Here is a 23,349-nt window from a genome sequence, read left to right on the forward strand (position 1 = left end):
AACCATCAAGTATCCTTTTAAACCAGGCTTATCGAACTGTATCAATAAAACACATCTCAACTGGTATTCTGAAGAAAGCCTTTATCAATATCATGACCATATCTTTCAATGCAATCACTCCAGCATCTGAACCCCACTTTCCAAATTAACTGAAAACATCCATTCAAGGCCAAGTTCTCTTTTTTAAACAGTAAACTGTTTCATTTCTCTAATTCAAAATTATTTTATACCACATTAAAGCAATGGTGCAGCAATGAAAATAGATTAAAATAAAATTTATAAAAATAATTTAACCCTTAATATTAATTTCACATGTCAATACTAAGCCACCATTTAAGGATAAATAGTAAACCCTACTTTAACCAGTGCCATTCATTCAACTTGAAGGCTTACAATAACAGTCTAACTGTTTTTTTGGAATAAATATCACTGCCTAAAGGCAGTTTAACTAGACACACACACACAGACACACACACACACACACACACAGACAGACACACACACACACACACACACACACACACACACAGACACACACACACAGACACAGACACACACACACACACAGACACACACACACACACACACACACACGGTGGTAACAGCTTGTGGACTGCCAAGATATTATCCAGCCCTGATATTACAAAAAGAGTAAAAAATTAATAATTTATTCCCGAAATAATAATAACAAACAAAAACACCTAATATTCAAAAGTTTGTGGTCAATAAGATTTTTTTTTTTTTTTCCACCCCCCTGAAAGAAATGAATGCTTTTCAGCAAGTAGCCTACATATTCATAGCTCAGTTCATCGGAGCTTTCAATTCAAAAGAATTTTGAAAATTCTGAAATCCCGTAAGGGGAAGAGAGAAAAAAAAAAAAAAGCATATGAATTAGCATAACTGTTATGAAGAAATGTTTCTTCAGCCCCAAATGAGCATATTAGAATGATTTCTAAATGATCATGATCAAGCTTTGACATCACAGAAATTACATGTTAAAAAAAAATATTTAAATAGAAAGCAGTTATTTTGAATTGTAATATTTTTCACAATATTACCGTTTTACTGCATTTATATAAAAAAAAATATATATAGTAAGCATTAAGAGTCTTTCGAAAACATTTTAAATCTAAACGACCTCAAACTTTTGAACAGTAATGTATATCGCTAGTTACTAATGTAAAATAAGCGATTATGTTATCTCCTTTAAACAGTGTAAGAGTTTTCGGTATCTTTGTCTTGAACTTTGCTGACAGTGTTAATTAATATTACAGTTTTACTACAGTAACAACTGTTACTGTGCAAATTTCTTAAGGGGTTCTTTTAACCAACGAGCTAAACCAACCCAAATCCATTTTACTTTTTTGTTAATATCCAAGCTCCATAAAAAGATTTAGGAGGGAGGGGGGGCCCAAACAAACAAATTTATGTGAACTGAACAGAGAATGTTGAGGCAATAATATATATTTTGGTAACATTTAAGCCGGCTTCATGTGGCAGGTATGCATGCCATAGTGATTGTATCGTTTAGCCAAGGTCTGAATTTTGATGCGATTACTCGTCTTTATCAGGCTTATAGATGGACAGGGTTCTGGCCGAGGGGTCTGTGGCCTTGATCCAGCGAGGCATCCAGTAATGTGGCGTCCACTCGTGGCGGCCGGGGAAATTCTTCTCAAAGATCTGCCTCATGAAGAAACCCTCTTTGGTTTTGGGGGGGTTGAAAGGGTACAGCTTAGCAGCCTTCTCCAACTGAGAGTCATTCACCTGAAATGGAAAAGAAAAATTCAAGGAAGAGATAAAGAGGAAGAGGCTTTAAAGCACTGTGTCATGTGCATGTACATGTGCATTACCTCAGACTCAATGTGCTCCTGCAGGCTAGTGTACCAGGACTTCTTCATGGATGACAAACCATCACTGAAGGCCTCTTTCCTTCTCCAGAGAATCTCCTCTGGAATTAGTTTCATCCCTTTAAACGCTTCCCTCAAGAGATACTTCTCCACACCATCCTGTGCCGATCAAACAGAAGTTAATCAGTCTTGTTTTAGAATCCACTAAAATGAATTTTGAAAAAGAAAGGGAAGATAAGAGGTACATCATGCAAGGTACATCAACAGTTGACTTCCATTGTTTGTCTATAAAAAGAACCAACATTTTTCAAAATATCTTTTATGCTCTACAGAAGTCATTCTTTACTCACCCTCATGTCCTTACAAACCACAATGGCTGTGTTTACATGCACCAATTTTTGTCAATCCGAATGAATTGAATCCGATTGCAGATCTGTTTACATGTACTGATTAAAATATCCGTTTATATGCGTTTTATATACATTCCGATTAAAACTTTTGCACACGCGCTCTGCGTGTGTGACGTCATATTAATCCCGGGTTGCGTCAACAGACGATGATCATGTATCGACAATAGCCAGAGATATTGTCAAAAGCATCAAATCTTGGCAATATTAAGAGGATTTGGTATTTCCAATTAATGTAGGCCTGTTACATTCTTCTATTACTATTAGGTTAGGCTTTTTATTATTAAATTAATATTATAATAAATTTGCCCCGCAATAATTTCATAGCGCATAACTGACGTGCTATGAGGATAATAATAAAAGATTAGGCTATTAGCTATCTTTGGAAATATTTTAAACAGTTTTTTAGGTCTATTATACAACGAATTATAGGCCTATAATTAAAATTATTAAGAGTGTAGGCTATAATATTTCCTAACACTGCAGTCATCAATGAAAATTAAGCGCAGGTTTACTTCAAGCACCGACTTTCGTGTTAAACAGGTTTTTTTTAAATACTATTATATGTACGGCCACAAGAGAAATAATGGAATAAATTAAGACAGTTATATATACCGTTATCAGCATATTATGTTGAAATTCGTCTCTGAGAGAATATGCTCCGTTAATGCAGCGTCAGACAGCTCCGTCTTTTTTTAATTTCACTTTGAATACTGACCGAGGTTAAGCTTTTACTGGCATAACTCTTGCGCAAAGTTTGCACGTTGCTTCTTGTGTGATATCCATTGGCTCCCCTTGTTTTAAAAGGAAAGATTTCCAATATTATGACGAAGGGATACAGCTACGCCACTGCCTGTTGGCATACATCTTTACAACATAAAGACGTGAACGTGAACTTGCACACTGCGTAATGCGTGTCAACATTGCACTGCGCATGTGCCCCAGAGACTTCTGAATACGATTGAGAAAGTAGTCGGATTCAAGCGTTTACATGGTCATTTTTTGCTGTTGGATCGGATTAGAAAAGGAATAAACCACCCCTTCCAATCCGATCGAAATTTCATTCGGATCGAGCTCAATCGGATCGATTAAGGTGTTTACATGAACGTCTGATTGAGCAGTCAATCCGATTACAAATGGATTATTTGGGTGCATGTAAACGTAGCCAATGACTTGTGGAAAATGATAGAATTTTCATTTTTGTGTGGGCTATGGGTACAAACTCCAAGTGTTAAATTTTAAATGCAGAAGAGTAGCTGCAGCAGGACATGGAAGGTGTCAGGGAAGCCCACCTTAGGTACTCTCATCTCTACAGGCAGAGAGAGGTAGTATGCGGTGAACCTATGGTCCAGGAAAGGCACTCTCAACTCCAGTCTAAAGAAGAAAAACAGTTTGGAGTGACAAATAAATACTATGAAAAATGGCCAAGCTACTGCAGGCAGAGAAGAGAAAGGAAGGGACATTTAGTCTTACCCATGTGCAGCTGTGGTTCTGTCAGCTCTCAGCACATCAAACAGGTAAAGCTCTTTCAGCAGACGCACACTGTCCTCTGCTCCAGCTTCAGCTGTTGGAGCCTAATTCAAAAAAAGGTCAAAATGTTCATTTGACAGCTCAACAGTCATACAACAATACTAGGGGTGGGACAAAATAGATGCGGCGCTATATCGTTTTCCTTCTCTGTGCGATACAAGAATCGATATGCTGGCGCCAAATATCGATATTTTAATTCATAAATTAAGGCGCTCTAAATAGATTTCCCTGCTCACAGAGTCGTTAACTAGCCTAAGAAAAAGAGGTTTTTAACGGGATGGCGGACAGCAGTGAGAGTAAAATAATAGATGCCCCAGCCACGTTTAAAGTTCAAAGTCTGGACGCACTTTTATACCATTGATATGACAAACGTAGACATTTTTGACATTCTTCACCGAGCGCTTACACAGATAGGCATGGGAGCATTTGAAAGCAGGCATTTATCAGCGGATTCGTCTATCAGTGGATCTCTAATATATCCGCTGATGGACTAATCTGCTGATGAAAGCCCGCTTTCAAACGCTCCCGTGTGAATCTGTAATCGGCAAGCGCTCGGTGAAGAGCATCAAAGAAGTCCATTTACAACAAGTTTGTGAACGCGAAGCGTTGATCATTGTAGCCAATCACAGACATGTTGAGCGTGTGATCACACAATAGCCAAACAGAGGTGTTTAAGAATCCACTCAACAGCGCTCAAAATGCTAGGCTAAGCTAGTTTCATCACTTTTTAACATTTTAAAATACCCAAGTCGGTACCTTTAACAACACTATTCCCAGGTTTATTTTAAGGAAGCTGGTAAACACAGAGATGTTCCCAGGTTTAAATAAAAGAGGTTGGTAATTTTTTTTAACATACCAGGTTTATATTAAACAAGTCGATAAGCTGTTAACTTAGGCTAAATGTGTCAGTTTACAAGAAACGTAAAGTTTAAGCTTTTAAAAAGTAAAAGCATAAAATGCTTAATTTACTTAAAATGTTAAATTTACAAACTTTTTGTGCTGTTTTCTAACAGTTTGGACTTTGGAAAGAGAAAACCTGCACGTAACCTTTCACTGGCATTTTGTTTTCATAGTTAGCGAAAAAAAAAAAAAAAAAAAAAAAAAAAAACAAGAATAATTTTGGATTCAGATCATGACTCCCAGAATCGGATCATTAAGATTCCCATATAGAGTAAACTCTATATGATGTTTCATATATATATATATATATATATATATATATATATATATATATATATATATATATATATATATATATATATATATATATATATATATATATATATATATATATATATTTTATACACACACACACACATACATATACACGAGGGACACTTTCTTTACGTAATAAAATACCAAACCAAATTAAACGCACAAATGCTGATACCAACCAGCAAATAAAGATGCTTCAATGATACTTTACCTAATGGAATAACATTCCTACACTTTTAAATGAGTCTTTTTCTCATTCACAGTGGGAAAGTGCCCAAGCAACGTTGCTCGGCAACACTGCCCGGCAACATTGCTCAAAAAGTTGCCCCGTGTATCATCACCTTAAGTGTCCAAATACTTTTTAGAGACACTGTAAATATACACAAATTAATCAAACAATAACATGTACCTTATGAAAGTAGATGTATCCTTGTGTCAACTCATCCGAACCTTCACCTGAGAAAATCACAACGCTGTCTGTCTTCTCTCGGATGTACTTAGATATCAGATACATACCTGCAGACAAACACAGAAGATCACTAAATGCTCCTGCTGCCATCTAGTGGCTGAGTTCAGACTCTAAAGTCACACTGCCAAGACAAGCATGGCTACTGTTGTTCATACTTGTTCTAACCAAGTATTAAGCCTTTGAATGTAACTCAACCTTAACTGTTTGTGCTACAAATATAATTGATGCCACAAATCAGGCAGCTTGTGTGTGCGCCATTTATTTCATGACAAATAAAATAAACACTAATAACTCTACAAAAATTGCTTTAAAGTTGTTAGAAACACAGATGAAGGGAAAAAGCACCATGAGAAGTAGAGAATACAGATGGGAGAGCGCTTCATGCTGAATCTTTTGTCCTGCTAACTAACTTTCTAAGCAGTATAATGCTGATAATGCATTTTCAAGTTTCAGACCAGCATTATCTCTAATCCAGAGAATTCACGTGGTCACACATTCAAACGAGTAGAGCAGGAGAATGGTAGATAACTAAACCCTAAACCCAATTGGCTGAGGTCTATGGGCGCAGCGACAGCAAGATAGTTTTATCATTGACGCTTTGCAAATGTTGAATAGAAATTAATAGCTCACTAAATTTCACCACAATGTGTTGTACTAGTTTGAATATACAGATATGCAAAGCAGAATCAAAATTTCACATTCTGTGCACCACACAAGATAATGAGTAAATGAAGGAATCGATTGACTTACTCTTTAATTGCCACATCAATCAAAAAAAATTATGTATCTGATGAACTCCTGTACTTACCAACGGAGGCACGTATAGTGGTGATGTCATAACTCTCCAAGTGAACGATGACTTCCTCCAGCACACGGATGCCCTCCTCAGGTGTGAAGCTCACCTCATGATGTTCAGTACCAATGTATTCTGCCACCTGCCACACAACACAAGGTAAATCCAAAGCTATCCACTACCAAACACTCAAAACCACATATAGCACTTCCCATGAAAAAAAAGGCACAAGGTCGTCCGCTGGAAGCTAGTTATTGCAATTTATAAAGTTTTAAATATAGATATTTTTCTTACAAAAACGCATCGCTTTGCTACAAAAGGCCTTTATTAACCCCCTGGAGCCATATGGATTATTTTTTATAATGTATACACTGTTTTTGGGCTTCAAAAAAAAATAAAAAATAAAAAATGAAATGTGGGACACAATGAAATACGTTTCTGATAAATAAAATGTGTTAATTAGAAATGTTTTTACTTAACTGAACTGAAAGTTAATTCAAAATATTATTAAATATGTAAGTTATGATACTGTTGAATGATTTAAAGATACAGTTAAAGTCAAAACCTTATTAAAGAAAGGGCATTTGATGAGTTTAAAATCAAGCTTTATAGGGAGTTAATAGTGTTCCAATCACATCTAATAGTTCTCACACACACAAAAAAAAAAAAAAACATGGGATTGTGCCTCTAATACTGTAATGTTTCCTGTATTCATGAAACATGCTTCTGATCTTCAGGCTGTAAAGTACATTCGACATGCTACATGTACAAAGTGACTTACCTTGCGAGCAGCGGCGACATCTGGGCTGTCTTCTGCACCAATGGAAAAGGTCTGAATGGGATATGGAAGCTGCTCTTCTTTGGCCAGTTTCACAAGTGTCGCAGCAACCAGACTTGAATCAAGACCACCTGGAAATAAAAACAATGTACAGGGTGAATGTAGAAAAAAAAAAAAAAAAAAAAAAATTAATAACTAATGCACTAAAACAAAAACTAAATGAGCACAGGCACCTGAGAGGAGGCAACCAATTCTTCTGTGAGCCATCAAGCGTTTCTTTACTGCATTTTCAAACAGGATCCTAATGTTTTTCTTGACGGTCTCCAATTCAAAGCCTGATGAAAAAAAAAAGAAATTCATTTCTCTTTAGTTTAGACTGTAGATAAAGCAAATGGTGTGGTAAAGCAGATGTACACTAAAGGGATTGAGAAGTTACAGAAATATTTTGTCCATTCATCTGGGTAGGGCTGCATCAGTTGTTCATAAGTTTTTTCTTAAATTAGCACAAAGTCCATTCTAGAGGCTTACTACCTAGTTTGTAACTAACTCTGTACTTAATTTGATTGCACCACGTAGCTGTTGTAACCAACATAGTTAGTAGGTCATTAGCTCTTTGTAAATTTCAATTCATCCTGTTAAGGTTGATTCTAACTTATTTTGCCTCACTTAAAGGATTAGTTCACTATCAAAAAGATGTCCATGTCTTTCTTTCTTCAGTTGAAAGGAAATTAAGGTTTTTGATGAAAACATTCCAGGATTATTCTCCTTATAGTGGACTTCAATGGCCTCCAAATGGTTTAAGGTCAAAATTATAGTTTCAGTGCAGCTTCAAAGGGCTTTAAACGATACCAGACAAGGAATAAGGGTCTTATCTAGCGAAACGATCGGTCATTTTAAAAAAAAAATGTAAATGCATATGCTTTATATAAACAAATGATCACCTTTCAAGTGCTTCCGCCAAAACCGTACTTTCGTATTCTTCAAAAAGCTTACACTGTATGTCCTACGCCTTCCCTATTCAACTTACGGAACGAACGCAGCGCCAGTTAAATTTTTTCCGTAAGTAGAATACAAAAGTACGGTTTTGGCGGAAGCACTTTGAAGGCGATCATTTGTTTATATAAAGTATATACACTTTATTCGAAATGACCAATCGTTTTGCTAGATAAGACCCTTATTCCTCATCTGGTATCGTTTAAAGCCCTTTGAAGCTGCACTGAAACTGTAATTTTGACCTTCAACCGTTTGGAGGCCATTGAAGTCCACTATAAGAAGAATAATCCTGAAATGTTTTCATCAAAAACCTTAATTTCTTTTCAACTGAAGAAAGAAAGACATGAACATCTTGGATGACATGGGGGTGAGTAAATTATCAGGAAAATTTTATATGAAAGTGGACTAATCCTTTAACGCATGATAAAAATAAGTTTCCAATCCAATATGACACTTAATCATTAAAGTATTTATGTAAATCTGAAACTGTACTTGAAATAAATAGCAATAAATACTGAAAAAAAAAAAAAAAACTAACATTTATTTATTATGATGGATTTTATTTGGCATGCATAGAGGTGCACTGTTTAGGTAAGTCAGTTATTCACATTATGTTCTCTCAAAATGTAAATGAGTATAAATGTCAGCATTATCATATTTGTCTAAAGAATTAATGTTTATCAGGGAAAACATGAGCTTAGTGCAATTTAAGAAATCTGGTTTTATTCCTACCTTCACTCCTGGCCCGAGGCTTCTGTAAATATTTAATTTATACGTAGAGGTGTGTTTCAAGTTTAATGGTGCAAGTTTTAACTTAATGCCTCTTTATGTCGCAACTATGCAGCGTTTTAACTTACGCAAAGCTGGTGCAACCAGCCCCTGCTCTATTGACAAAGTGGACCTTTGTGTCAGGAACAGACAGAAATTCACTGAAATCTTAAGATGCGTTCTAGCTCTCCCTGGTGTTCACAAGACAATTAGCAATGTTAGAATGAACTAATCTTTTAGATTTTTTTTTTTTTCAATGAACCAGTTGATCCAGTTCTGAAAAAGTGACTTGATTCAATCAAGCAGTTAACACCCTTTTACAGGGAAGATAAAAGACCTAAAAAGCTATCAAACTGCTTAAAGGGTTAGTTCACCCAAAACTGAAAATTCTGTCATGATTTACTCACCCTCATGTCGTTCCACACCCATAAGACTTTCATTCAACTTCAGAGCACACATGAAGATTTTTTTTTTATGAAATCAGAGATTTCTGTCCCTCAATTGACAGTCCACACACAACTACCACTTTGACAATTCAAAAAGTTCATAAAGAGATCGTAAAACTAATCCAGATCAATCAAGCGGTTAAGTCCAAATTTTCTGAAGAGACACAATTGCTTTATATGATGAACAAATTGAATTTAGGCTTATTCACATATAAACATTGACCAGCGAACATAAACAGAAGCTCAACCATACTTGCTTGATGCACGAGAACAAACCTTATTGGTTCTTGTGGAAGCTCAAACGTGCTGCATAACACATGAGAATTAACCTCGCTGGTTCATTGGCATGCTTGAGCTTCCATTTACCATAACTGATGTGCGAGTTGATGAATGTTTATACGTGAATAAAAGCCTAAATTCAATCTGTTCACTATAAAAATCGATTGAGTCTCTTCAGAAAATTTGGACTAAACCACTCAAATCACATGAATTAGTTTACGATCTCTTTATGAACTTTTCGAAGCATCAAATTGGTAGTTGCGTAGATGGACAATGGAAAGACAAAATCTTTCCGATTTCATTAAAAATATCTTAATTTGAATATGACATCTATTATATTTAATGCAGAATATGACATCTACCTGTGCCAAGACCCTCAAGGTTGTTATAGGAGGCGTGTTTGGGTTCATCTGTGCAGCAGTGGAAGCGATCCATCTGAACAGACTCTACTTTTCCACTGAGCTTCAAGTTAAACACCTCAAAGTGCCCTGGTGGGAAGGGAGTGATCTTTGCAGGAGAAGACATGGAGTGTGAGATATCGGTCAAACCTGTTTGAATTAAATCAAAGTTAAAACATAACACTGTTAAAATCATATTCTGTAATACAGGTAGCTCAAAGGGAGTAAAACACAATTTAGTTTTGCACAATTCATTATACCTTTGGCCTCAGAACAGACAGCAAGAAAGCCATCGTCAGTGAGCATTCTGAACAGAGGTCTCACGCCATAGGTGTCCCTGCCTAAGAAAACCTTTCTGTTAGCAGTGTCCAACAAGATGAAGGCGAATACACCATCTAGCAGGGAGGCCATCTTCTCGATTCCAAAACGATCGTACAGGTGGAGAAGGATCTCTCCATCGACTTTAGTCTGATACTCAAATTCAAATTGATTCTTCATCTATAAGGGATAAGATTAGACAACAGATGTTAAAGTCTAAATGAAATCAAAACGGACCCCATTTCTCCATTTCCTTTGTTAGTGCAATATTCCAAAAAACAAGCAACGCCCTCTACTTTTCACATAAAATTCTGTTTCACTCAGAAAATGTCACAATACTGAAGTAAAGGCGGTTACAACTTCCTTGGACTTTAAAGTCTGCATGAAACAGTCTTTTCTTCCCTATTGTGACGTCTAGCTGAGTCAAATGGCTTCTCTAACCAGAAGAAAAAAAAAAAAAAAAACCTAGGGTACGACTTGATTTTGTTCATCGGGAATTGATTAGATCATTGGATCGTCATGTGACTGACAGGTTGTCCCAGCCTCAAGTAAACGTGTCATCAGAGAAGAGAATAGATGTCGTTGCAAGTGGGAGGGGCAAGTTATTTTGATTAAAGATTACGAGGGTACATGTATTTAAAAATAAATAAATAAACCAGTAATGATGCGCAGATAAATTTTAATAAACACTGAATATCCCTTAAATAAAAATGGGCCATTTTGATTTCATGATGACATTAAGATAAACGTTAAAGGATAAGAGATAACAAAAACATAAATGGGAAATGTTTATTAATAATTTAAAATTGCTAAAATTTTAGAAACGTTCAGCTACTTAGAACCTACCTTGATGTGGTTGTAGATCTCGCCATTGTAACATAGCCACAGGTAGGGGAATTTCTTTACTCGCAGAGGCTGCATGCCATACAGTTGGTCCACTATAGCGAGGCGGTGAAACCCAAAGCAGCAGTTGATGAAACCATTGACATTCTCAAAGCGGAAAGCATCTGGACCACGATGAGCGATCTTCATGGCATTAGTGCACTGAATTGCAAGGCACTCATCGCTACCAAACACGGCCCATATACCACACATTCTGATGCTGTGAATTAATAAGAACATAAAATGTATTAACAAAACTAGAAGGAACCCAAGTAATGTCCAAATTTCTCAACACATTAAGACCACAGATTACTATGCCTTTTAGACACATACCATGGTAATACTAAAAAATATTCTTGATTTCCTTGTTTCAGTTGAACAAAAACTGATGTTCACCAGAAAAGTGCCAGTCATGTACCAATTAAACCAGTAATACAAGCGTGTTTAGTTTAGTGTGATGATCATAATCTTTCTTAAGTACAAACATTTGTAAATAACATCAGCTTTAATAGGAGCTTTCACAATTACTTTTAATTACTATTTAGTGGTACTTTGAGAAGCAGCTTTTAGAAACAACAGTGCATAAACAAAAATAAATGAATACATAAAAACATATTTTGCCATTGATAATTGACATTTATGCTTCTTCATTCTTGAAAGTAACAGCCGGCAATGTTAGCCGCTAATGCTTAACAGCAGCGCAGCTTGAGTGAATTAGTTTCATCAGCATGTGTTTATTGTTATCATAGATCCAGGGCCTAAAACTTTTTGCCACACCTGCCAATGGCCTGTGACTTAAGAATTTACCGACAAAAACAGGCAGTTTTGACACCAATATTTTAGACGCTAGTGAAAACTGGAATAGAGGATTGTGAATTCGATACCACAGCTAAAACTACTAGCTTAATTAATAAAATTTTAATAGCCTACATTTTTAAGAGCACGGATCATGCGTAACCGATTATCGGACAATGTTTATGATTCTCGCTAAGACGGGGACATAACTTGTGTGTGAATTTGTCTGTTCAAGCACAGGAAGGCATGAAAAGGAGCTTAACTTAGCATTTGCGCGCTGTAGACTCGGCTTTCAGGGCGCGCGCTTTGGATGTTGAACTTCCCACACAGCGCGTGTGTTCTTGCGCTTGAATATATACACTGCGGCTGCAGAGCATCGTTCACGTTTGTTCTCACAATGTTCTCACAACATTGCAGTGTTACTGGCCACCTGGCGACTGACAGTTTCATATAATTGCCAACACCCAACTCGCATTTGGCGCTTGGCGAGTGTTGATTTCAGGCCCTGGATGCATGTATCCTGTAAATAGCAGGTGCATTTATCCTGTAAATAATATAGGCTATCTGACTGGTAAAACCTGTCCCCAGGTTTCACATTAAAACGGATTGTACTGTAAAACAGCACAGTCCTCACTACAGCATCGTTGGAATGTTGTAACTGCAGAAGAATATTAATATATCTGGAGATTATATATATATATATATATATATATATATATATATATATATATATATATATATATATATATCTATGTATCTGGAGTAATATATCGCCAGCTGTTCGTTTATTGCGTAAGGGTAACATTACACTTCGTGCCACTGTTAGCATATGGAAGGAAGAGCAGCATTTGACATTTGGATAAGGATGCCGGCTGAAGGCATGTTCTAGTCACATTTTAGCACATTAAAATACAAACCAATATAACATATGATATAACTAGTACTACCTGTAAAAGATGCTTGATTTGGTCTGGATTGGCTGAAAATAGAGAGCTACCCGTTCTTCCTCACCGGCGCTCCGCTGATGAAACACGTGTAGCGTGTGTCAGCACAGCTATTCGTCCTTGGTGCCGCCCTGCCACGAGCGTCAGTTGCTGCTGATTGGTCAAATGTAACGTTCATGGTCATGTGACTGTTAACGTAGCTTGTAGTTCCTGTTCGCTTTTGAGGTCAATTGGTTCATTTTAATGAACCGGTTCAGATTTGATTTACTGATTCTTTTGCATTATCACTTAAAGGCATTTAATTTGTATGGCAAATTGTTAACTGTTCCTAACCCCGCTGTACTCTTAAAAAAGTAATGCCTTACTGTCTAGTAATTGATATACACTTTGTGAACAGCAGGTTTTGACTGAATCATTACATTTAGTAGGTTCAAAAGAACGATTCGATGATGAATGAACAATATACGCGAGCATGATGCAATCGGTAAGACCACGTGGAGTTTGGAAGAATTATTTTAACTGATACAATATATGACCGAATGCTTAACTATTCTTTAAGTGATTTCATGTGTCTTGCTTTAGTTCTATAATGTAATGTAAATCAAAGAAAGAAATATATACACCTTTTCCCCATTGTTTTCATTGAAAATGAATTTTATTGAAAATGCTTGTATTCTTTATCAGCCTTGTGTTCTTTTTGTATATATAAAATACAGTTGTCATCAAATTTTATGGTTGTAGGTTTGGCTCAACACTGGATCAATAACAATATCCTTTTAACTATATAAATGTGCATACATACGCATTTTTGTAGATCCCACTTCAATTGTACAACTCATTTAACGGATGAAAGCAAACTCTTCTATCAGACTTTCTGTGGAATACTCTACAAAGCTGTTCAACTGACCAATAACGACAACTGATCAGTAATGAAATGTAGTCACTTTATGCTATAGGCTACATTTGGAAATTTATTACAAACAGACAATCATTAGTCACAATTATCATCATGTAACAATTAGCATAACACTACTGTCCATGGACATATAAGTATAAAAGTAAATGGTCCATGATAAACAATATTTGTTGTGGCGATTGTTTGGCTGAGAAGTGCGGCACTGAATGCTACATAATTACCCAGAGTCAATTACACTGGTTACATGAATTAATTAAATATTAATTGTCAACATGTGCCAGACATCAAACTTTAGACCTTAATAAGATATATCAGTGATAAATAGCAACAGTGAAAATAGTGCAAAAAGATCTCCTCAAGCACTGGAAGAAAAGACCAAGGGCAAAAAAATTATAAAGCTGTAAAACTATGTACAAGTTTGAATAAAAATCATATAAACGTTTGAACTAATGTTCTGACATTTTTCGAGCATGCTTTCCCAATTATAAGAAACAGTGTCAGACTTCCTGGAGAGGCACTTCAGGAAAAATAAGATATTTAAAACCAAAGCTTCTTTAGGTTATAAAACTAGCTGCCATTAGACTGCCTACTAAAACAACACTCGGCTTAGATCAGGATTCATTTGAATAATTTGCAGATAAAGTGACTGTGAAATGTTTGTGTTAGCAATCCCAGCAGGTGTTTGCACCTAAAGCAGGCAGCGCTGCTGATGTTGGAGAACCTTAGTCTTGGTCGGTGCTTCATAAAGTCAATACGATAATCTCTCCGTTACTGCTCAGACTGAGGTTTAAAGTAATCTTCTGTTCTAAAGACACTGGGAAACTCTTGATGTCTTTGTGATTGCCTTCTTGGGCTAGCAGGTTTCTGAAGAAGAAAGAAGAAGACAAAGCAAACATTTGGTACCAGTTCTGCAATTTTCAAAGAATGCCAAATACCACGGCAGGCATGTATGTAATAAAAAAAACTCACATTTAAAAAACCTGGCACGGCCATTGTGCGAAAGATCTTTTTGAAGGCGCCTGGTAGGGTTCCAACTTCACCTTCAACTTGAGTTACTTGCTCTTCCAATGCATTGACATTGGCTCCAACCATTTTGACAAAGCCCTGAGAATTAGACAGTAAACTTGAAACAACAAAAGAAAATGTCAATTCATTACCATGGTTCAGACATCGCTTAAAGTTAGTACCTCCAATTTGTCAATTTTTCGGTAAATCTCTCTCATCTCTTCCGATTTTCTTTGTATCTGTGGTAGGTTCTCATTGACCACCTGTGAGGTGTCATTTCGAATCTATATATAAAAAAAAATATAAAAAAAAGTTATGAAAGTGTAGCATGCTTTTTCACTTGAAGTATTTGCAGATGTGTCCGTTAAACACCTTTGTCAACAGTGAATTAAGCAGGGGTTTAAAGGGGCCACAACAGAGTGTGGAAAATTTGAGGGAAAATTTGTTTTTAGGGCAGTCAAAATTCAATGTAAAGCTGCTATGGAGCAATATTTATTGTGGAAAAGCTCTATTCACATACTTTAAGCAAATTCACAAATGGGAAAACATATGTAAAAGCAAAACTAGAAAACATATGTAAAAGCAAAGATATTGATCTTACCATATCAAGCATACCAACAAACTCATCAACTCTTGTAAGCATTTCTTCCAGGCTTTTCTCCAAGCACAGGACCTGCACAGCAAATACATGATAAACGTCAAGAAAACAAAACACATGATATACTGTACATATTATGCTCTGTGTGCACGTGATATAAATGTTAGAGGAACAAACAGTTGCTTCACTGGCTTGTAAAATAACAGAGGACAATTAAGAATTGAAAAAGTAGTCTGGTGTTAGGAACATAATTCAGTTAGCTGCACAGAGAACAAGTCAGTCTTTATTTAACCATATCATGCTTAACAAATTAGGCTTGATAACTAGACTGTGCTCCAACAGGACGAGTATACAGATGCATTGAAGATGCATTCCAACATTCTTCAAAATATCATGTGTTCCACTGAAGAAAGTTATACAGGTTTTGAATGACAAAAGTGAGAAAATATTGACAGAATTTCCAGTTTTGAGTGAACTATCCTTTTAATCCATTATACGTGAGCAATTATAGTTCGACAACTAATATTTAACTTTTAGTTTAAATGAATATAAATATATGAGCAATATCACACGAGTAGCCATGCGATATGGCTGTATATCAGCACGGCTGTGATTCGGCCGTAGGTAATCACAGCATGCTGGGACATAGGGACGTTTTCCACCAAAATGTTCTGGTCACTGATGTAACAAAGAATTCATAGTTCCATTAATGCTGAAGCAGCCACAAACAATTATACCATTGCATCCTTCATAATCATCATGAGGTTCCTATTATGGAAGGCAGCGTTTGGTTTTAAACTGTTAGTGTTCCACTGTACTGCCCGTGGTACACATACCTTTCAAAAGAGACCAAAAACCATTCATATACTCCAAATTGTTCAAGAACAGCATGCAATTTACTTTCGGTATGTCTTTTTTAGGCAACTTTTACAGGAATGCTAAGGTGCTTCTCACAGTAAAACAAACAAAAAGTTGTATTTTGTACACTTCCACCCACCAAACATTCTTTCAACAGTCTTCTGATTCATCCACAAGACAAACCTTTAAAGGGTTAGTTCACCCAAAAATGAAAATTCTGGCATCATTTATTCACCCTCATGTCGTTCCAAAACCATAAGACTTTCATTTATCTTCGGAACACAAATGAAGACATTTTTAATGAAATCTGAGAGATTTCTGTCCCTCCATAGACAGCTACACAACTGACAGTTTGACATTTCATAAAGAGATCGTAAAAACTAATCCATGTGAATTGAGCGGTTTAGTCCAAATTTTCTGAAGAGACACAATTGCTATATATGATGAACAGATTGAATTTAGGCTTTTATTCACATATATTTATTCACACATCAGTTGTGGTAAACGGAAGATCAAGAATGTTTGCTTAACCTGTGCGAGATGAGGTTGCGCAGCATGTTTGAGCTTCCAGAAGAGGTTTGTTCTCACGCTTGAAGCAGGTTTGGTTGAGCTTCTGTTTATGTTTGCTGATCAATGTTTATATGTAAATAAAAGCCTAAATTCAATCTGTTCATCAAATAAAGTAATCGTTTTGCTTCAGAAAATTTGGACTAAACCACTAAATTCATATGGATTATTATTTTACGATCTCTTTATGAACGTTTTGAAGCGTCAAAGTGGTAGTTGCGTGGCTGTCAGTGAAGGGACAGAAATGGCTCAGATTTCATCAAACATATTTTCCATTTGTGTTCCGAAGATGAATGAAACTCTCACAGGTTTGGAACAACATGAGGGTGGGTAAATGATGACAGAACTTTCAATTTTGGGTGAACTCACCCTTTAAATGGGCAGCATTGTTCTTCTTTGAAAGCAGTTTCCTCCTAACTATCCTGCCATACACACATTCTTGTTCAGTATTTGATGATGGTGGACTCATGAATGCTAGAGAGGTGTGCAGATGACATGTTCTTCTGGAGGTCTTTGTGACATGACCGGTTTTTTTTTTGTTTGTTTTTTTGTTGCTGTTGTTGCACAACCACTCCCACACAGGGTAACAGTGGTTTTGAATTTCTTCACATTGTTCTTGATCCAATTCTGTAAAAATAGATTTATAATCTTATCTAGCCTGGTTAACAAACTTTTTTTGACAGAGGCATGGCCAAAACCAGGTTCATGTTCTTCAATAGAGAAGGGGATGCTAAAACTCACATGATTTTAATCCCATGAATTGAAAAAAACATACTTCTTTATATAAACTAATAATCCTAAAGGTTCACATACTTTCTCAAACAAAGAAAAAAAAAAAAAGATGTGGTATTTCTTCAACTGGACTCTTTTTCTAGATAGAGGGCTCCGTTCACAACTGTGCTTCCATCAAAATTGTTGTTATGCAGGGAATAGGATATTATACTCATGGGAGTAACCACATACTGGTTCGAAATGGCATTTTAGACAAACAACTAATCAGTTTATGTTAAACTTAGACAAGCAGAGTGATTTGTACGCAGATATCAAGCACAAATTCATGTGTACGCAAGCATTAGTAAGAAAGACCCAATGCTGCATCCAGAAATCGCAGGTACTACATTTGGTTTGAAACATGTTTCTTCAATATAGTATGAATGTGTGCACTATGAATGAAATTCAGACATACCACATCCACCATATTGTAGCTGTCATGTGACCTACAGAGTCAGTTGCATATTCACAGTGGCCTGATAGTAAAGTGTCCAGTAGATGCGCACTTCAGAATCTCAGAAAGTAGTAGGTCATACAGGTACTTTTCGCCCACTGTTTTATGAATTCGGAAATGCTACTCAACTCACATACTGTTTTTCACCTACTATATAAAAGACAGAAAACTGATTCACTCATGAATGAAACACCTCTACAGGCTTCGTTTGGAACGATTTCCTTGGTGAAGGCAAAATATAGACAGGAAAAACTGGCAATACTGTTTTAAAATATAAGTTTATAATATCAATATTCATTTCTTGTTTAAATAACTGTCGTACCACATTCACACTCGTGCTGCAGAATGGCCGAATCACAGCCGTGCAAATATTCAGAAGAACAACATGCTTTATGTGATATAATAATAATAATAATAATAATAATAATAATATACTGACATTTTTTCATCCTGTATTAATTGTGTGTATTGTAGTTTATGCGTTTTTATATGTTATATCAAACAGGCATGTCAAAGGAGGACACTGTATTTATGTGTCCTTACCTCTTCTTCAGCGTTGGCTCTGATATAAGAGGAGTATGTGATGGCCGTGTGTCTCAGTAGCTCGTCGTCTTGTGTCTGCTCCGGCTCGCTCTGGTCCTGGATTTCTCCGGCTGCTGAGATCGGGCTCTGGGCCACTGCAGCGCCAAAGCTCGGGCTCTGAGACACGGTACCGCTGCTCAGGGCCTCACTCACCATAGACAAGCTGCTGGCGCTTTGGGACACGATGCCACTGTCTCTGCTCACCTCTGCGCTGGACTCCTCCAACGGTGACAGCACCGCTGCTGCCCTGTCAAATCGATGCTCCATGTTTTGCTATCTACTATACTCTTGTTTATGTGGAAGTGAACGCAGAGCAGCATGTGCGCATGCGCGAGTTTAATAGCCAATCAGAGAACGGGTTGGCCACATGTTGATCATGTGATATTAAGGGTCAATCCAGAGACTCAAACGGAGAGATTGATTTGGTAGATGTCTAGATAGATAGATAGCGCCCCCTTGAGGAAACCTTTGTTTATCACAGGAAACAGTTATCTGACAGCGTTTCCTTCCCAATGCTGATAAACTTTCAATCAAAATGGTTCATGAAGGATCTAGGAAACGCAGTGCAATGTAATCTTAAGCCTGGTCGTTGATCGTAACAAAAAACTAAGCATGTAAAGAACACAACAGAATGTGTTTTGTCCATCTCAGAATTTTATTTTGTTTGTTTTTTAAAAAAAGACTGACATCAGTAAAAACCATATAGACAATATTTACATGTATTTTGGATTGTAACTACCATTTTAAGTGTGGTTTAACTGCCTGACTAATATATTTAGACAACTTTTACACTGAAACTGTTCTAACACGACTGACCGAAGACAATCTGTCGTACCTTTTTTCTTTCTTTAGTAATCTGCTTTTTAGCTTGTCCGGTTTTGAATTTCTGTGAAATTTATTCAGTGTTGATGATACACAGACATGATACAGATTAACCAAGACAACAATGATACGAAAGCCAAATAATTAATGCAGAATATAAAGAAAGTGATTTTTTGGCAAAAGAGAAGCAGTTCAGGCAGTGACCAACAGATGGCGACTCAGAACAAATGTATTTTGACTCACACGTACATACCATGCCCTTGCTTTTACCAAAATGAAAATATTTCCAGTGGTCAGATCCAAATACTTAGTCTGTTTGAGTGAACTATGTCTGTAGGAGGGGCAGTAAGGCACAAAAATGGTGGATATGAAGGTAAGTCTTTGTTCAAGAAGACAAATACAATGCAGTCAACCTAAAAGCAAAAGGAAGGAACATCCACAGTGGTTTTAAATTATATACAAATGTATTCTCCACAGACCTTCTCTATATAAAACAAAATTAAGTATGAACAGGTGTGTTCCCAATGTAAAAAAAGAAGAAAAAGAAAAAAGGATGATATAAGACTCAATTTTATACCTGAAGTTTGACTGGACTGTGTGCTCAGTGGCAGCATTAACATTAAAGCCATTAAATATCTGACTAATATGAGACAGCAGTCTGTTCAGCTGTGGGGATTTGAGTGGAGGTCAGAGGTGAGGATTCATTAACAGTGAGGTGACAGAAAATATGTGTACAGAATAAAACGGAGAGAACTAACTTACATTCCACAGTCAACAGGGCTTTAAGAGGACATACAAGTGTGAAATACCTATATGTGATGACCAATTACACTCCACTGCAGTCAAATAAACCAGTAACAAAGTTAAATTAAATCCCACAAGACCAAAGTCAACATAGTAGTAAGTGATGTTTTAAGATATCTTATAAAAACTTCCACAATTTCCAAAAAGCCTTTTTGTAATGCTGACACAAGTGATATTTAAATATTCAGAAACAAACATTCTGAGGGAATCTGCCAAATAGTAATTTACTGCATATAAAGGTACTAAACACATACAGCAGTCATTCATTACTGAAAGTTAATAATAAAGATTATTAATAGTATTCAGTTATTAACTTGGAAGAACATGATTCAGACAGGGCAAAAAAAAAAAAAAAATAGTGTAAATTCATTTTGGCATTTGCATAATGTAATACCAGGAGCAAATGTTTGTTTTCAGGTACAAACCGTAAACAGAAGTCAACAGTACGCACACATAGGTCTAAACCCAATTTCTGGTCCCAAGAGACATTTAGATAACATGATTAAAATTAACCTCAAAACAAGAACCGAGAAACACTGATAGACAAGATAAAAAAAAAAAAAGTGGCTCTGCTTGGAAAAAGAGACATACCACTAAATCGGACACATTTTCACATAGGACATTACAACACATGGAAAGAAAACATTAAAAAGAGTAAAATTCCAGATATTGTTTCTGTTAAATTATTCATTTTACAAAACCCTTAAAGTTTGGTGAGGTTCAAAGTTGAGTCTGATGTCCCAGGCTGAAAAGCCGAGTCTCTGGGTGGGCTGGATTTTATATACTTGACTGTATGTGTTATAAAGTGATGACTGTGCCATCCTCCTCCACCCCTCCTCTGGGTAAAGCCAAGCTGTGACGGGGGTCTGTCCTCAGGCTACTGAGGATTTTGTGTAGGCTGCCATTGCTTTCCCGCATAGCGGGGTTGCTGCTGTGGTAAGGGGGGTGCTGGAGGGTAAGGTCCTTGTGCAACTTGTAACTCAAACTATTGTGAACTGTGCCGTTAAAGCTCGGTTGAGAGTGGAAAGAGGCCGTGGACACCGTGGATGGAGGTCTCGTTTGGGGTCGTGTAGGGGGGCTGGGTGGGGTCACGGTAGTTGTTTGCATCTGGGACCGGGACGCAGTTGAAGCCACTGAGGCATTGGAGCGTCGTGACGGCCGCTTGATGTTGCTCTCAATTACGATGTCCGACTCCTCATCGCTCTCCAGATCCTCTGGGCTGTAGCCATGAGAAATGGCGGTGGCACCGGTGGGAGCAGTGATGGCGGGGTATCCCACCGAACCGCTGCTGTCGGATGACTGACCCGAGCTGCCTGAGATACGACTGCTGCGCACCACATTGTTGCGCTGGTTCACCGGCTTCACGGTCACAATAAGGTTGTGGCTGTTTGCGATCATCATGTCAGTCACCTGGTCCAATGTCTTTCCTGTCACCTCGATACCATTGACTTCCAGGACCTCATCATTGACGGCCAGCAGGCCCGTGCTCTCGGCCAGGCCTCCAGGTACCAGGCGGGAAATGAAGATACCCGGGACCTTTTCCAAGCCGTGGGGTGTAACACGGACACTGGTGCCATCACGGATGTAGAATCCAAGGGGCTTGTCCGAGCCATGCCGGTAGAGTCGAACTCTTCGGTGAGATTCAGGAAGGATGTCCACGTCAATAATGGACGACACGGGGCGGAAGTCCTGAGGCATGCCAATGCGGATGTGGGGCCGTTTGCGGTTCAGGTCATTTCGAAGAGTGACCACTGCCTTCTTTTTCCTGGTCAGAGTGCTGGTGCCAAAGTTGCTGTAGTCAACCTCTTCTGCAAGAGTAAACAAAAATGATGACTGTTAAGTGGATTAAAGATGCAAATTATTATTCATTACAACTGAATCTAGTGACATATATCTCATAAGTACAAACAAGGACCATTTCCTTAAGCCAGAAATATGGAAATGTACATCAACATTGTAAAGGAAGCTCAGATTAGTTTGATAAACTTCAGCCTTAGTACTGTTAAAAGGTAAAGCTTCATATTAAGTTGTGGATGAGGACAAGCATGCAAATCTAATCAGAACTGCTGGACAGTTTATACCCCTCAGATGCTCCATGGATTATGATGTAACATGATTTTTGTGGCATGTTAACACAAAACATGAGGCCACCTTATCGCATCTTTACAAAAACGTAACCATAACTACTGACAGAACACAATGGTCTCTGTTGCAGGTATTCGGCAGAGATGAAGAAGTTATCTGCATTATCTGATATATGCCGATAAGTGCAGTAAGAACACCATGCTACTGAAGCATGTAGATTAAGAGATCAAGTGTGATCACAAGGTCTTCTCAAAGTCCTACTGAAACAGACAACACATACAACAAATATTAAAACAGAAGTGCAATATTGAAATGTCCCATAAGACCAGGGACTTGTTTACCTCGGTGAGACTCCTTGTGAGGCAATGATCAAATTTAATTTGAGGAGCATACAGTGTTTTAACAAGGCTTCTCTTTGAACACTAACATAACTTTGTCCAACAACAGCCTCTCTGTGCCACACCTGGACTGTTCGCTTTGGGTATAAAGGCATAGTTTCCAGTGCAAGTTTAACCGACTTCCCAGCATGAGTTCTCAAGGAAAGACAGGCAAGAAAATGCCCACCTTCTGTTTAATTACTCTAAAATCAATTTTTAAAAATGCTTTTACAAAGCTTCCGAATTTTCATCAAAGCATCCAGCCACAGTTGTTCTTAGTTTGGCTCTTTGGCGGCCTGATTATTTTGATTGAGTCCAGACAGACTTTTATTATGTCCTGGAATTTCAGCCACAACTGCAAGTCTCTTGATAGGAAACACATTGAAGTGTTTCTGCTTCTGGCCTTCATTAAGTAGGGTACCGTTCTCTCCAAATGTCCACCCTCAACTGTCTTCTTCTAAGGAGAACTATGAACACCTAACAGAACATGTAGGAACTTAGGGATTGTTGGAGGACTTACTTTGTGAGTAAGATAAAACAAAGCGCAGAGGTTAATCCTAAAGTCTGGAGCCTGGGACTTGGAGCTGAGCACTAGATCTGTTTTTTTTTTTTAGTTTGGCCTGGCAGAAACTAGACTCCACTGGATTT

At 37.3% G+C, this 23,349-nt stretch overlaps 3 protein-coding genes across 3 annotated transcripts in view; all 3 read right to left on the reverse strand.

Moving 5' to 3' along the window:
- Positions 1–66: 66 nt before the first annotated feature.
- On the reverse strand, positions 67–13,027 carry asns (asparagine synthetase). The gene is made up of 12 exons (XM_051871859.1): positions 12,866–13,027; positions 11,088–11,343; positions 10,184–10,421; positions 9,888–10,073; positions 7,273–7,374; positions 7,043–7,170; positions 6,277–6,403; positions 5,409–5,515; positions 3,728–3,828; positions 3,547–3,628; positions 1,851–2,006; positions 67–1,764 (listed from the first exon to the last, which is right to left on the reverse strand). The coding sequence occupies exons 2-12, from the start codon at positions 11,334–11,336 to the stop codon at positions 1,555–1,557; spliced, it is 1,686 nt and encodes a 561-aa protein (XP_051727819.1). The 5' UTR covers positions 11,337–11,343; positions 12,866–13,027; the 3' UTR covers positions 67–1,554.
- A 468-nt stretch (positions 13,028–13,495) lies between these two features.
- Positions 13,496–18,952, reverse strand: bloc1s4 (biogenesis of lysosomal organelles complex-1, subunit 4, cappuccino). Its single transcript, XM_051871861.1, has 5 exons — positions 18,575–18,952; positions 15,385–15,456; positions 14,966–15,067; positions 14,748–14,882; positions 13,496–14,642 (listed from the first exon to the last, which is right to left on the reverse strand). Exons 1-5 carry the CDS (start codon positions 18,878–18,880, stop codon positions 14,547–14,549), a joined length of 711 nt encoding a protein of 236 aa, XP_051727821.1. The 5' UTR covers positions 18,881–18,952; the 3' UTR covers positions 13,496–14,546.
- Positions 18,953–19,247: 295 nt separating this feature from the next.
- pard6gb (par-6 family cell polarity regulator gamma b) overlaps positions 19,248–23,349 on the reverse strand; it is a 46,370-nt gene continuing 42,268 nt past the window's right edge. The window contains exon 3 of the mRNA XM_051871860.1: positions 19,248–22,047. Within this exon, the coding sequence (XP_051727820.1) occupies positions 21,038–22,047 (1,010 nt within the window). The 3' untranslated portion in view covers positions 19,248–21,037. The remainder of the gene's footprint in view (positions 22,048–23,349) is intronic.

This window comes from Ctenopharyngodon idella, chromosome 19 (genome assembly GCF_019924925.1).
Source record: "Ctenopharyngodon idella isolate HZGC_01 chromosome 19, HZGC01, whole genome shotgun sequence".
In the NCBI taxonomy this organism is placed as follows: domain Eukaryota; kingdom Metazoa; phylum Chordata; class Actinopteri; order Cypriniformes; family Xenocyprididae; genus Ctenopharyngodon; species Ctenopharyngodon idella.